This window comes from Pimephales promelas, chromosome 23 (genome assembly GCF_988280905.1).
Source record: "Pimephales promelas chromosome 23, fPimPro1.hap1.1, whole genome shotgun sequence".
In the NCBI taxonomy this organism is placed as follows: Eukaryota; Metazoa; Chordata; class Actinopteri; order Cypriniformes; family Leuciscidae; genus Pimephales; species Pimephales promelas.
In genome coordinates this window covers 24,856,594-24,872,444 of record NC_142791.1, presented here as the reverse complement: position 1 = coordinate 24,872,444, position 15,851 = coordinate 24,856,594, and the positions used below count along the sequence as shown (strand labels likewise).

General features: G+C 41.2%; 2 protein-coding genes across 7 annotated transcripts in view; both read right to left on the bottom strand.

Moving 5' to 3' along the window:
• Positions 1–2,371: 2,371 nt before the first annotated feature.
• c3ar1 (C3a anaphylatoxin chemotactic receptor) lies at positions 2,372–4,336 on the bottom strand. 2 transcript variants are annotated; one of them, XM_039671393.2, is made up of 2 exons: positions 3,996–4,336; positions 2,372–3,862 (listed from the first exon to the last, which is right to left on the bottom strand). In XM_039671393.2, the coding sequence occupies exon 2, from the start codon at positions 3,823–3,825 to the stop codon at positions 2,794–2,796; it is 1,032 nt and encodes a 343-aa protein (XP_039527327.2). In that variant the 5' UTR covers positions 3,826–3,862; positions 3,996–4,336; the 3' UTR covers positions 2,372–2,793. The 2 variants fall into 2 exon arrangements, with proteins under 2 accessions (XP_039527327.2, XP_039527326.2); XM_039671392.2 differs by having other exon boundaries at positions 3,982–4,334.
• A 1,324-nt stretch (positions 4,337–5,660) lies between these two features.
• The window catches only part of apc (APC regulator of WNT signaling pathway), a 48,226-nt gene continuing 38,035 nt past the window's right edge, over positions 5,661–15,851 (bottom strand). For all 5 annotated transcript variants that reach the window (XM_039671389.2, XM_039671388.2, XM_039671390.2 and 2 more), the window contains 7 exons: positions 15,414–15,792; positions 14,878–14,973; positions 14,650–14,789; positions 14,483–14,560; positions 13,395–13,511; positions 13,095–13,309; positions 5,661–13,002 (listed from right to left, as the gene is read on the bottom strand). In XM_039671389.2, the coding sequence (XP_039527323.2) occupies positions 6,639–13,002; positions 13,095–13,309; positions 13,395–13,511; positions 14,483–14,560; positions 14,650–14,789; positions 14,878–14,973; positions 15,414–15,792 (7,389 nt within the window). In that variant the 3' untranslated portion in view covers positions 5,661–6,638. The remainder of the gene's footprint in view (positions 13,003–13,094; positions 13,310–13,394; positions 13,512–14,482; positions 14,561–14,649; positions 14,790–14,877; positions 14,974–15,413; positions 15,793–15,851) is intronic.

The following is a 15,851-nucleotide window of genomic DNA, read 5'->3' as shown; positions in this document are numbered from 1 at the left end:
ATCGACGAAAATCCATTTGGCATGCAAACCTTAAAATCTGCCATCTGTCTTTTCTATTGGGATGAAAAGAGGAACTTGTTAAGTTGCAGTGGTCAGTAATTTCCGGCAAACGTGTCTAATGTGGGGTTTTTGTGTGTGCTATTTTGCTCATGATCATGATGCGAAATGCACGGCCAGAGTGAACAGGACAATTCATTTTGTGCTGATATTGTGGATTATGATTTTGAATTTCAGGTTCTTTATGCAAAATATCCCAACATTGTTGGTAGTTTAGGTTTCTGAATTAAACGTTTCTGGTATACATTGTTGATCCTGGAACAACCCCATAACTGTCACTGGTCTGACGAAACAAAGGCCATGCTTCATACAGATTTTCTTGTTTATTTTTGTCTCTCTCTCTTTTCAGTTAACACCCTGAAAACTACAAGAAATAAAACATATTCGAAATATGCATTTACAAGTGTCTCGTGCCAATGTCCGATGATATGCAAGTGTCGCAACAGAAATACGACAAATCCAATCAACATCATGAAAAGCACATCACATCGTGCACAATAAAGCAGGCCTAATATAAAACAACATTATGAAATATATATAAAAGTAAATAACCTTGTGCGCCTCTCCAGACTACGTAGCTTCAATCTCAGCATCCATGTTCGTTCAGGCCAAAATGCCGCTCCAACTGAACCGGGTCATGTGACACAGTACGTTTTCTACGTAAATCTCATTTAAAAGAACCCATAACTTTAAACACCTCAAGGGCGTATAAATATCGGCTTCTAAATATCACAATCGATATCACAAAACAAAAAGTTTTTGAATTATATTTCAGCATAAACATGCATCACTAGACAGGTACTGAGCATAGTCTTGTAATTCATTTATGTTGTAATGTGAAGTTTGAGGATTGGGGAGCTTGAGCGCTGTAACCACGGACGGACACACAGGTGATGCGCATCAACAGGTAAGAGATACTGACCTCTGGTGGCGAATGGATGGTATAGCAGCATGTGTTATATTGACGGGAAATTACAATTTATAATGGAGAGATTTGTGCCAAGTGGTAAGCGAACTGTTTTTGTGTGCTAGGCGAGGAAATTGTTTAATGTAATGCTATACCAATGGATTAGGCACGTTTGTCATAGCATAAAACAGCAATGACAACGAAGGCGCAAAGACTCTAAGGTTGATTTTTTGGATTGATTTTCTTTTGGGAAGTTGACTAGGAGAACGTACGCGGGACACAACCCGAACACATTTTGATTTTGGCTCAATTATTTAAAAAATAATTAGGTTAGATTCATCTTTTTTACACAAAGCAACATACACATCTAACACTTAAAGTTTTTTGGGGGGTTTTCTAAGATCAATCTAGCACACCATTTTCATGCAGTTGCACTGAAAGTGACAGAAGTGCATGTTACAACTTACCCCATATGTGGGGTTAAAGGGATAGTTCACTTTGAAATTAATTTTTGATGTTTTAGCTTACCTCAAGGGCATCCAAGATGTAGACGTCTTTGTTTCCACGGTATTTTCAATTTTGACATTTTTCAGTCAAACCCGTGTTGTCTGTCAGTAATATAATAATGCAGGTTTAGGGGTCGACCTCAAAGAGCATGCACAGAGAAGTCCAAATTAAACATAATTTAATGACTCGTGAATGCAAGTACACTGGTGGCCTAAGACACGAAACAAGCGGTTTGTGTGAGAAAACAGTATAGTAATTATGTAGTTTTTACCTCTTGTTAGCAGCCGTCGAACTGATCTGAATCAGTTACGCCGGAAGTGATCTCTCGCTCGTCTACATCACGCATTGTTTACACGGAGATTTCGGAAGTTTTACCTTTCGCTAAACATATTTAGATACGGGAAATCCCAATGGAAGACGGGTTTAAATGGTTTTATGTCATGTGGAAAGAGAAAAGGCAGTGTAGAGTGAATCGAGAGACATGAAACTAAAAGCCTAGGATAAGAATGACACCATTTACCAATCAAAAGTATTCCATACAGCCCAAATATAACACTGCATAATCTTTTTGTTCAAATTAAGTGTTTAATGATCATAAAACAGTAATTCTATCTTAAAACACACTGTATACTAATATCTTTTATAGATGATAATGCAAATATGTGATATGGCATTACAATAGTAGCAAAACTATAAAATAATTGAAGACAATGTGATAAAGCAATCTCGACTGATGTTACATCAATGTAGAGCATTATTAATAATAGTAGGCCTGCTGACGCTAGAACTTTCCATTTATGACAGAATAGGAATGTACATTAAAACATTCCAGTCTAATAGCATCAGTATTGCAAGCTACTGTCATAAAGCTGTTCAAAAAACCCTGTTAATTCATAAATAAAGATAAAAACATTGCAACAAAAGCTGAGCATTGCTAAGAATACAAAAATTTGTAACATAAAGCAATATTCCTTCTCTCTCATATGCGTTTCATTGCAGATGTTTTAGAGAGGCACTAAATAAGACAGTTTCATAACTTCCTGAGAAAAAGTTAAAAAAAAGGTGACACTTCCTACTGAAAAGAGCTAGAATAAGCTACTTGTGATGTTTTGCATTTCTTTAAGTTTCATTTTAAAAAGAGAAATATAGGCAGAATATTTTTGCCAAGATACTTCATAAAAGTATTTTGTCAAGAAAATAATTCTGAGAATAATCGAACCAAAATTGCATTAGATACAAAACATTAAAGCAAGTAAGAGTCTTGATTTGGCATAGAAACTGATCAAACTCTAATATCTAACAGATAAATGTTTATATCTTAACTACACTGAGTGTATTTGTTGTGACTGGGTGGATCGTGACATTTGCGTTCCCTCCTCAGTGAAAGCCCTTTCAAAAACGCGTCTCAGAGAAAGTTTAACTTTGTTCTTAAAATCCTGCCCCATGAAGACATAGAGAATGGGGTTCAGGCAGCTGTTGATGTACGCCAAAGAGATGGCCAATGGATCCAGTGCCAAAGCCAAGTCCCTAGATTCCCCTCCGTACTTCATCATCAAGTCCACCGTGTGATACGGCAGCCAGCACAGAAAAAATGCCACAATAACAGCCAACATGATGCGAAACGCTCGGCCGGAGTGAAAATGACTCGTGCCTAACTTGCGTGCGATGACTCCGTAGCATGACGTGATGCATATGAGTGGTATCAAAAAGCCAAACACAAATCTGATGATACTCAACATTCCAGATGTCATGAAGTCGCCGTCTTCGTCAGCATGAAATGTGCAAAGTGTGATGTTAAAATCCACTTCAGTGAAAGTTTGTCTTAATATCATAAAGGGCAAGCTGAGCACCAGAGCCAGGACCCAGGCCACTACACAGGACAGCCGTGCGAGAAACAAGCTGCGATGATTTTGAGCCCAAACCGGTGTGATCACTTGGGTGAACCTATCTAGACTGATCAAGTTCAAGGTGAAAACACTGGCAAACATGTTAATAACTATGACGGAGGGGAGAATCTTGCACATGACGGATCCATACGGCCAGTGATGGTCAAGAAGGATCTCCGCCACACTGAACGGTATGCAAAGGCAGCACAGGAGGTCGGCAGTGGCTAGATTGAGAAACCATACTGTGTTAACGGTCCTCTTCATCTTCATTCCAGCAATGTACACGACAAAGATGTTTCCGGGAACGCCGAGGAGAAACGTCAGGCTGTAGACGACCAGAGAAATCACCCTCATAGCATTGCTCACCTCTGAAGACATTATTGTCTTGCTTTCATAATCGCTCCACTGATCATCATATTCACTGTAGTTCATGTAGTTCTCCTCAAAATATTGAGATGTTTGGTTCATTTTGCTTGAGTTGATCCTCTCCAAAGTGCTGTTTATCCTGTTAAAATCACGTATTATCAGTCAATGCTTTTATCTGAAATGACTTCCAGATTAAAGGAGAAAAAGCAGCAGTAATATTCGTATAATTAAACAATAGATCAGATATTATTGTCTTACCAAAGTCTCCTCACCTCAGCTGCTCTGTACTTCTAGTGATGCTTCCCCCCTTTCGCCGCCACTTAAAGGCGGAACCACAGGAAATGGAAGGAAGTCCTTTGATTAAAAGACTCTTGTGCTCTAACTACATGAATGCTTTTCTTCTTCAACCGACGATTTGATTTTCATTATTCTTTCTAGAACGTTGATCTAATCTAATACAATGTTTCACATTCTTGGTTTCCTGGTTTAAAGTGTGGTCAAACAAAACCACGATTAGAGAAGTATTAGAAGCTGTGGATGTCAACAACTTGTTAAACTGCAGAAGTTACGTTTAAGTCCATGCTATGTGTAGAAAAGGCTGTAACTGCCAGACATCCCCCAAATAAACAGCAGTTTCTAAACTAAGTTCAAAAGACAATGTAATTAAACATGTAATTTAACATAATGTGGAATCCGTTTACAAAATGATGGCAGATAACAGTCAGCATGACTGTGTGTGTGAGTAATAGATTCCTTAGAGCTGACTACATGTGAATCAGGAAGGTATTTAGATATTTGTTTACCTTACTAAATTGGATGAGTTGGCTCACATTAAATGACCCATGAGTTTTAACTTCGGACTAAATTTAGATAAGCTTTCTTTTTTCTCTCTTTTTCCTAAGAGCACCCAAAAAAGTAACGCACAATTAATTGAGATTACTTATTTAAACTGGGAACAAACAAACTTTTAAAGGGGTAATGAACTGTCTTTTAAATTTTATTATTTTGTCGTCTGAGGTCAACTTATGACGTTCGCTTGGTTTTTACATTCAAAAACATCAGAATTAATAAGTAATAGGCTATTTTGTACCCTAGTTTTGAGCTGAAAAACACTCGTTTTTTATGGGCGTCTCGCACTGAAGACTTAACGCCCACTGCTGTGAGAGGATGCATATTATAATGAGGTTCAACTCACTCGTTGGTGCACGTGGGGGAAATTGTTTTGAAAACATCCAATGTTGACCGGAATGATTCGCAAACACGTTCGACCCAGTCCGTGTGTTGGACCATTCCTGTCAGATCCAATATAGTCGGCACAGCACCGTTCTTTACTCTTAATCGGTCTGCAAGTCTTGTTTACAAAACAATCCTCAGTGAAATGAAGCGAACAGACGGACGATGTTTTACCTCATCAGCTGGAACGTCATTAAATATAATGTTTATCCATGCAGTCCTATTGGAATCCAGAGGAAGCTCATGCAGCGACTGTCTTCTTCCACAACCAGGCGCTGCACAATATTTTGTATTGCTCGGTAACTCAATCCGGTTTGTCATCAGGAGGTAGGCATCTTTGTTATTTAGCTATGCGTGTAATGCGCGAATTGGTGGGCGGGGCTAAACCGGCCGTTTTGGAGTAGGCGTTGATCGTCTTCTGCGGGGGTGGTGTTTTATCCCCTTTGACTTCATAGTTCCCCACTTTGAAAAACGAGTCGTTTGCTGAGGCTGGTGTCAATAAAAGCTTTTATTGGACTAACAAGGACGTTTTCAGTTCTGAAACGAACAGGATATTCTTATAATATGATGACCTCTTAGATGTCAAAAGCTCAAGGAAAATTTGATTCTCAGTTCATCACCCCTTTAAAAGGAGTTTCTGTGGGTTAAAAAGACAAAAAAACAGATTAACCATTAAAAGTCTGGAATAAACAATCAAGACAAAGTCACAAAAATGATAGTTTATTGTGTAATTTAATAGTTTTATTGGAAATATTTTGTAAACATTGATCTGCCCACTTTATTGCATGAGAAAAATACAAATAAAAAAAAAACGAAAATAAAATGTGATTATTTACACCGTGGTTTTGGCAAAACAGTTGAACCTAATTATGTGCTTAATTACTAAAAAGGAAAGCAAATGAGCTTTAAAAAGGTACCAACACCAAAACCTACAGAAATAATTTAATTTTCAAACATAACTTCAGTCTTTCATTGAAAAGACACCCACCCACCTCATCTGGCAACGACTATACACAAACAGCAGAGCAATGGAACTATGTTTTTTCATATAATCTATGTCAACCGTCAACATCATCATTCAACAGTTTTGAGAGTTATTTCTTGCTGTCAAAAGCGCACACACAAAAGTGTAAAATGTTACACTACAGCTATCAGTACAGGTCATATGTCCACAGAAATGTTTATCTTTATAGGAAATACTATACCACTGAATCGGTTCATGCAAGGAGAAAATCCATTATGTAACATACAATATGCAACAGTGAGAATGAGTTTAACATTGGAATTAATACAGGTTTACAGTTTGTTAAAATAAAAAATAAAAAAATCAAATGCAATATTGAATTCCACCAGAAGCTTCACAGCATCCCAAATATTCCACAATTAACCGTAATTCTTGTCAGTTCAAGCTAAATACAGGATCCTGATGTGCGGTTAAATTAAATATATACATAATCAAATCTGTACAGTACAAATTGTCAAACATTTTACTCTCAGATGTCTCCCTACTGCTGTTTCTATGGATTTGAAACCAACTTTAGCTTAAACAGCAATCAACCAGCAGAATAGGTTTCCTTACTTAGGGTGCAACAACAAGAAGTTCAAAGAAAGTGGCATTTTGTCTCGACAAAAAAAAAAAAATTTCTGGCTGTCATCATAAAGGTCTATGGGTAACTCCACACTTACACAGAGGTGACAATGTAAGACCCACTTTCAGTCGTGTCTCCTTTAGTGTCTCTTTTTTTTGCACTGCTTGTAATAGGTGTTGGGATCTGAGATGGTCTAGGAGTTATGCTGTCAGCGCTACTCTTTCTGGGGCTTGGTGTGTAATTAAAAGGACTTACCCTAGCAGCCACGGCACCACTAGGGGAGCTGTGTTTGCTAGAGTTAGTTGAGCTAAATGGTGTGCGTTCAGCAACTGGGAATTCATGGACCTCTGTGCCAATGTTTGGATTACTTGGTGCAGGCTTGATGTCAGTAAGTTTTTTATCAAGAGACTCGCAACTCCTGAGTAAATTCAGATTTGCTTCTGAACCCAGGTGGGCCACAGCTGTATTCTCACTTCCTTGTGGCTGTTTTGAGAGTGATTCACTTAAGTCCCTGTCACACGGAAGCCCTTTGCTTGACTGGCTGTCAATAACAGGAGGTGTGTTTGCTGTGGGTGATTTACTAGACCTTGGATTGTTTATGGGGCAGTCTTCAATTCTCACCCAGACATCTTCTGTCTTGGACAGAGCAGCACCCATTGAATGAGCAGCATCATCAGTTGAATCTGGTAAGTCTAATGTCATAGAAGGTGCATATGAGGTTTCACTCTCTTTCATTTTCCTCCATGTTCCTTTGCGTTCCAGGCCGCCCTCTTTACCTGATTTTTGAGGTGGATTAGTAGGTTGCCGCTCATCCTCGCTTCTCCCCTTTTCACTGGACTCAGACGAAGCAGAGAGAATGGAAGAGCTGCTGCCAGTTCTTTTCCAAGTGCCTACTCTTGGGAGAGAAGATGAATGTTTGCTGTGCTCCCTTTTCCATGTCCCTGTCCTGTTGATTGGGAGCCTGGATGGGCTTTCTGAATGAGATCGGGAAATGTCTTGCCTTCGGAGTGACTTGCTATCACCGTTCTCTGCTGAGTTCTGATCATGAGGGGACTTTCTCCAACCACTTCCCTGGTAAGGTAGAGTAAGTGACATATCTGGTAAGGATGGACTAGATACTGGAGTCTGTGACTGGCTTGGAGACGAAGGAGACAAGGACTCGAAAGATGCAGACTCCTCTAGTTTCCTTTTTAGTGTTGGACTAGGGGCTTCTTTGATAAATGTTGACTGCCGAACAAGTCCTGGCTTCTCGGACCGGTCAGACTCACTCCCACTCGACTTTGTGGATGACATTCTGGACAACTCTGCCTTCTTTGAAGGGCCAGTGGTTCCACACTGGTTTAGACTTTTTGAGGCAGATTCACTTCTAGGAATTCCACTGGTACTTCTCTGCAAACCACTCTGCTTTGCTGGTGTTTGCAGGCCCAGTTGCCTCCCTGGAGAAGTGTAAGCCATGCGTCCGGATCCCGAAGATTTTGTTGAAGCAGCACTGGGGGAAGCAGTGCGAGGCAGTTGAGATAATTTGTTAGAGGGGCCCAAACCATTTCTACCAGGTGAAACTGAGGCACGACCAGGAGACTGCATGGGCCTTGTTAGAGATTGCTGAACTGGTCTAGAAGGTGTAGAGTCCCTAGACCCAGATCGAGAGGAAGCTTTACTTGACCCTCCTTGAGAAGAGGGTGAGTCCCTGGCAGGACTAGGCTCAGAATTTGCTGCGACTTTCATGGTTCTTGGAGAGTTTCCAGGACCAGATGCTTGAGATGGTGGTTTTGACATTTGGCCACGTGGAGGGGTTTTTTTGGGTACTGGACTGGTGCTAGGAGAGCTGCTCCTCACACCAGGAACATGAATCATTGTCCTCCCTCGGGAGATCACAGGAGCTTGAGTTTGTCTGTGCTGAGAGGACATGCTTTCTAGGCTGGGTCTTGGCTTTCCTGTGATTAAACTTTTATACACCTTCTTTCCTCCTTTCAGACTCTTAACAGATTCCTCCTCTTTCTTTTTGGCCTCTAAAGTGGTTTTTTCACCAGGTTTTAGTATTCTTGGCCCTTTATTTGTAGCAGGCTTATTGTCATCTTGATTTAAAGGAAGGTGTAAAGGTGATCCAATGGAGATGCCCGACTTGAGAGAGAGAATAGAGTCTGAATCAGAAGAACCTTGTCTGGAGAGACTCGCTGCAGCCTGATGTAGACTGCTAACTATAGAATTAGCGCCCTCTTGAATGGCTTTCCAATCAAATGATTCAGAGTCTGGTGATAAGGCTTGCTCTGAAATAGGGCTATGTGTGTCCGTGAGATCTAACATAAGATCCGGTTCTTCTGCTAAAATACCATCTGCCAATGAGCTCTTTTCTTCCTTAGCCCCTTGTTCCTCTGCCTTACTTCTTGGTGCCTGTTTCTTTTTCTTTGGCATTGCAGAGCTGATGCATTCTTGGAGAAGGTCATCTTCAGAATCGATACTGAGAGAGCTAAGGGAACTATTTCTAGAGAAGCACACAGGGGTGTCCTCCACGTGAAAAGCCTTTGGCGCATAACCAGAGGCTTGTGGCCTAGGTACTTCCATCTGAGTTGCATCATCTTTGTGTGAACAGTCTTTGTTGTTGTTTTCTTGGTCAATGTCGCTTAGTGAGCTAAGTGATGAGTTTCTTGAAAAACATACAGGTGTGTCTTCAATGGAAAACTTTTGCTTCTCGTCGCAAACTGCAACTGTATTTTCTTTGGGCGCTTGTTGAAAACTCAATGGCTTTTGAATAGGTTTTGTTGGAGCTGTCTGAAATGCTGATACTCTGTTGGTGTTTACTGGCTGTTCTACACTGCACTTTAAAGGGGGGAATTTTCTTTGCTCTTTATCTTTTCGTAGCTCAGCTTTTTCCTTAGACAAGTCAAGATCGTCATCCTCAAAGTCAAGGGAACTCAGTGAATCATTCCGAGAGAAGCAATAAGGTGTGCCCTCAATTGGTGTGTAATGATGCGGAGAATCAAAGGCAAACCCAGGACGTGGTCTCTCCTCAGGATTAGAAGGCTTATTGGCGAACTCTCTTGTGACTACTTTGGGCTCCTGCTTTTTGGTTTCTTTGTTTTTATCTGGATATGATGCTGCTTCTGACAAGCTATTAGGAGCTTCTGGGCGTTTGAGCATCCTTGCTCTGTACTCGTTGCTTTGTGGCATAGGTTTTACAGGAGAAGTTGGCTTTTTCTTTTCGAGGTCCTGCTGAACTAGACTGCCAGTGGCGGTAGATGGATGCGGAGCCTGATCAGGCATCTTCTGCACTCTAAACGGCTTGTGAATTTTGCCTTTGGGCATTGCTGAATTGATACACTCCGCAAGAATATCGTCCCCTTCGTTCTCAGCAAAAGCAGACTGCATGGGAGGTGATAAACCTGTATCTTTAGCTTCTGCACTTTTCCCCTCTGGCAGAGTGTCTCGTCTCTGACCAGGTGCTTCTGCATGGGGAGCTGAACTTTCAATACCAGCCAACTCATTTGGGGGTGAATCAATTGTGAGGTCACTGAGAGATGTTGCTGTGGAAAAGTTAATGGGTGTTCCCTCAACACAGTATATACGGGGCATGTCCTCACCGTGTGTTAGAGCTACATGTTTCTGCTGTTGTCCTCTGCTTTGTGGTGGCAACAACTTATAAACAGGGAGCTGACTTGGTTTACGAGCCACAGGTGGTGGTAGTCTTGAGGTGCTTGAGGGCGATTGTTTTTTGGGTTTTCTTGATGATTTTGTTGGCATTGCGGAGTTAATACAAGCCTCTAGAATCTCTATATCATCATCATCATCATCCGAGTCATCCAAGATGTCTTTTCCGGCTTCAGATGTTGATGGTGGTTTCTCTTGAACTTTAGGCTCTTGGATGTCTTCTGTCTCAAGCTCTGCCTCATTACTATGGTCATCCTCATGAACTGGGGGCATTATCTTCAGCTCAACATCTTTCTGAATAAAGGGTTCATCTAAACTTAGTGCACTAAGGCTTGAAGCACAAGAGAAACCATCTGGAGTGCTTTCAGTTGCAAAATGTAAAAGAGTATCGTTATCTGGTAAAACCTGCACTTTCTGTACAGCAGCACTTACAACCGCATGCCTTGGAACCAAATCGCGTTTTTCTGAGTGGGGTGGCACAGTAACTTTTTGTTTTACTGATGTGGACCGTGGTGGTGGAGGTGGTGGCGTCTTGCTGCGACTTGGAGGCATTGTTTGCCCAGGGCTATCAGGCAGATCACTCGGACTGATAATCCCACTGACCATCCCACTGCATGGCTCACTCTGTACAGAACTTGCAATGGAATGACTTTCGAAACTGTCGAGGGAGCTGACAGATGTGCATCTGCTGAACATGAGCGGAGTCTCTTGCACATAATGTTCAGGGGGACTTTTGGGTGTCTGGGCACCACTTTTGGATGGTGATTTAGCACCTGATGAAAATTCCACTGTTTTGTGATGCCTGGAACCATCTCCATGTCCCAAGTGATTTCGTGGAGGCTTGATGCGTACATAATGGACTGACGATTGGCTCTCAGCTGTGCGTTGGTCAGATGCAATGTTACTAGTGGATTCTTTTTCTGATATAGGTAGAGTTGGGTAGTTGTTGGCTGAATTGACATTACGCTTGCAGCTCTCCATTTCATCTTCCTCTGAAGACAATGACGATAAAGAGCTACCACGTGAGAAACAAATGGGAGTGTCCTCCACACAATACGTCTGTATCGTTTCTTGATTTATTGTGGGAGCCTTGCATGTCGAGTTCTTCTGAACTGCTCTCGTAGGTCCTGATCTGCTTTGAGCAGAGAAAGGGTGGAGTTGCTTTTGCCTACCCTGATGCTTTAAAGATGCCACAGAGGAGGAGTTATCTTGGCTTAAATGGTCTTTGACAGAACTTTGGGTAGAAGATGGCTTTGAATGACTAAACATGGCCTTCTTGGAAGAAGCATCAGAGTACTTTAAACTGTAATCAATAGGCTGTTCTACATGATGGTTTTCATTGTATTTCATGCTGTAGTTGGGAGTTTGCTCATCAATCTGCTCTTCCTCTGAATAGCGCTCGCTGTAGTTTGTGGGTTTGTCGTCGGCATAATCATCAACAGTGCAGATGGTTTGAGAGATTTTTTTGTTAAGTCCATGACTTGACCCACTGTTGATTTGTTCAGTTGAGCCCCTTGATCTAAACCCAGGCAGGTCCTGTTGAACAAACCTGGGCTGGTACTTTTTTAGTTTATCTTCTCCTTCACTGTTGCCTTCAGAGTACATGGGGTATCCTGGGCTTTGTGATCTCGATGGTTTCTGATCTGGCCGTTTCATTTCATCATTAGGCCTTGCCCACCTTTCATTCTGGCTTGGGCTTTGTCGACCAGAGTTTAGCTGCTCATCAGAATATTTCAAACTGTAGTTAATAGGTGTGTCAAGATCTCCATTGTCATCCTCCATGTGATTTGCATTGTGTATCTTATGGGCAAGGTCCGCAGGATATTTTCTGTAGACACAGCATTTGCCGTCATCATCTTCTGAATAGGAATCCACTGAGGGCTTCATTTGACCTCTCTTTCCATAGCCATCGGTGCTGTTGACACTATTTAGACTGTCATTGGAAGCTGTGGACTCCAGTTTGGGCAGTGGGCACCGTCTGCCCGATGGGTCCGTTTTGCTGTAGCTGTACATGTTTTGGTGTCCATGAACAGCTGTTTGACGCCGGATCATGTCATCTTGCACTACATGAGGGTCTGGTGTGGATCCTGCGGTTCTATCATCCATACTTAAGTGCATGCTCTGCACTTCCTCCATACCCACGGCAATTTGAGCTGCAGTCGTGGGAATCTGCACCATTCTCTTGGTAGCCTCAGATTCTGGATGGAATCCCCTTCGCTCTCGATCTAGACTTCTGTCCCTTTCGGCTCGGACACTTTCTACATTTCCTCTGTTGTCTCGAGAGGATGGGCTTGAGAGCACAGGGGTGTTCATATAAGGTGAGCGAACACCGACTCCATTGGGGTTATAGCCATCTGATCGACAGACACCATCATAATCGCCATAGACATTATGCTTATGTCTTGGTTTGGCCCTATGGGAGGCTTTCGGGCTCAAGTTGTCAATGTTATCAAAGGTTTCAGATAGTTGTTGTGCATCTAGTTCTTCAATTAGTGCTTTCTGTTTTCTTACATGCAGGGATGGCAGACTGGATCCAGGGGACATTATGTTGGCATCCTTATACTTGGCAGGCCGATTGGCCATAAGGTTTCTCAAAGCAGCTGCACTTCCCATAGCTATCATCTTGTGCTTGGAGTGAATGAGGTTCTTCAGCATGCTAACTGCACCCATGTCCCATAATGCCTCCTGATCTTTTGCATTACGAGCAGAGAGGTTCCACAGTGTTCCACAGGCATTGCTCACTATCGTTAAACTGTGTGATTTAAGGTGCTGAAGAAGAGTCTGAAGACAGCTGTTTTCCCTTAATATTTGCCTGAAATAAACAAAAAAGAGAAAATGGTTTGCTCCCATGTAAACAAATTAAACTTCTGTGAACATGTGCAGCTTTAATATAGCATACTCTACCTGTGCTCCTCATTTGTGGCGATGAGGCTTGACACATTTCTCAGGATGCCACCACCACTTTCTATGATGGCAAGGGTGTTGGTTTGGCTTCTGTATGTTAGAGTGCTGACTAAAAATGCCAAAGCACCAGAAACGTTACAGATATCAGCTTTGTTTTCAGTGCAATGTGCAGATAAGTTCCAAAGGGCACTCAGGACACTTTTTAATGTGGATTCCTGTAGAAATAATATAAAAGACAGTTTAATGGCTCACCTGCATTCAGATTACAGAACTTTTCAAAGAGCTTCAGAGAAACCTCACCTTCTGAACCTCTAAGGCACACTCCATCAGGGCCCTAACACTGCCGACTTCTCGCAAAATCTTCTTACTGTTCACATCAGCTCGCCATGAGAGGTTCCTCAAAACACTGGCAATTACCTAAAGCAGTAGAGCCTCTTAATACTAATTGGAAATATTGCCTTGGCAACTGAAAGCTTAAATACTAAAATTTAACCAAACTAAAGATTAATTTAAAATAAAGCTGCATATAAGTATTTAACAAACAAATAAAAAAATACAAAAACGCACAGACCAAAATTAATAAAACTTAAAATACAAAAACAATAGCCAATTCAAAATAATAATTAAATTCTATAATAGTACATGAATTATACTAAAATAACACTGATACAAAATACAATTTAATGACCGCAAGATGTACACAAATTGCTACAACAAACAAACAAATGTTTTACTAAATGTTCACTTAAAAATAAAATTAAAAATTATATTAGTCTACACAAATCAATAAACTAAAAATTATGACATCACAAGGACCACTGTCAATTACCCATAAGGGTGCTCCGATCGAGATCTAATAATACAACTACTACTGTAATGATACATTTTTTAAATGATACACCTATTATTTTATATAGCACCTTCGAAAGTAACTTTCATAGAGCACTGTACAGAAATGTACTGCAAACAGTATCGGCCGTTACTGATCACCTCTGTGAAGGAAAGAAAAAAGAAATGCACTGATATGGCACAGCCCTAGTTTCCTGCTCTACACTGCAATGTCTCCGCAACGACTTTGCAAATTTATTGTACTTTTCAGACACCTGATAGAACTGCCCGACAAGTGAATGTAGTGAAACTATTTTAGATGCATCATCTGATCGGCCTTTAAAGAGACCACCCATCAAACTATTTAAACCAATTTGGATCGGAGCACCCTTGATTACACAGAGAAGTCAAAAGTCTCTTTGTACAATAGATTTGCATTAATGTATTTCTTCTAGGTGGCATGCATCATGAAATGACCATGAGATTATTTGTTTTGTTTTTTGAATAATGTAACTATGCATCACATACAAAATATGACATGTATTTTCAAAGACTTATACCTGCTGTAAGTCCTCACTCTCTGACTTTAGTTGAGCTACCATGGCCCTCATACAACCTTTCATTGAGCAAAGTGTTGCCTGTAGACAAAACAAGAATGTAAAAGTGAAATACAGCAATAAACCATACATGGAACTTTACACAGACAACGATGAGAGAAATAACGCACCTTGTTAGCTACATCTCCAAAAGTAAGATTAGTTAGAGCCATGCCAGCATATCGTCTTAGTGTAACACTGTAGTGATCATTGGTAAGACCGTAAATCTCACAGTCTACCTGCAGGAGCTCCCCAATCGCCTGAAGTCCACCTGCATAAACAGAATATTGAAATAGTTAGTCAATGTCTAAACTGGAGGATGCGTTTAACTGATAAATTAATACTTTTGGAAAACCTACCAAGCTCATTCATCGCGTGCCTGTGCTCTTCATCAAATGAAAGTTTCATGAGAACACAAACCGCTGGGCAAATCTGATGCTCGACTGGAGAAGGCACTGCAGTGAACGCAAAAGTATATTAATGAGGTTGTACAGCTCCACATGTACATGTCAACCCACTTAGAAGAGTCATCAATTAAACTCCTTCCCATCACAGCATTTCATATGAATCACATTTAGAAATTAATAAAATGTTTATTGTTAATGCATGTTAACTGTTATTGTGAACTAAAATTAAGACTAAAACTGAAACTATTCAATTCTGTATTCGTTAATTGATATAAAGTGGGGACATTTTTTTTTTTTATACAAGTTACCAATTGTTAATTATTCATTGAAAACACTAGGTAGATTTCGAAACACCTGATGAGAAACCACTTCTATTAATCCACACAGTTACTGAAACTAAAAATGATACCACAAGGATGCCATGTCCCATCCCTCCATGCTATTCCTGACACCTTACATAAATCAATGGCAGATGTATTAGGCCTTACTTGGGTTCTTGTCCTGGTCCACTCCGCGCTCATGGCTTTCCTGCCACTCCCAGCAGGTCTCGCAGTAAGCTCGGATCTGCTCCAGCAGATGGAGCACCCGAATCTCCCGCCGGCCACGCTTGTCATCGGGCTGTGAGTGGATAATGTTATGCAGGGCGGCACTGGCCCTCGCCCGGGCCTCTTTGCTGCCGCGCGAATTTCCAAGCAATACAGAGTCCTTGTCGTTGCCATGGAGAAGCTGGATGAGCAGCGGCAGGCACCCGGATTGGCGCATGGCAATGCAGCTGTCCTGAGAGCTCGACATGGCCAGAAGGGTGCGGGACATGTCATCTTTATCATGGGTCCCCAGCATGGACAGCAGAGAGTACACCATTTCCACCTAAACATATGCAGACTTGATTCACTGCAAGCTAAAATTTGATTTTTTAATGGTCAAAT

What these genes read in the sequence shown, in the direction of transcription:
- c3ar1 (XM_039671393.2), bottom strand. Translation starts at nt 3,825, where the DNA reads ATGAACCAAACATCTCAATATTTTGAGGAGAACTACATGAACTACAGT.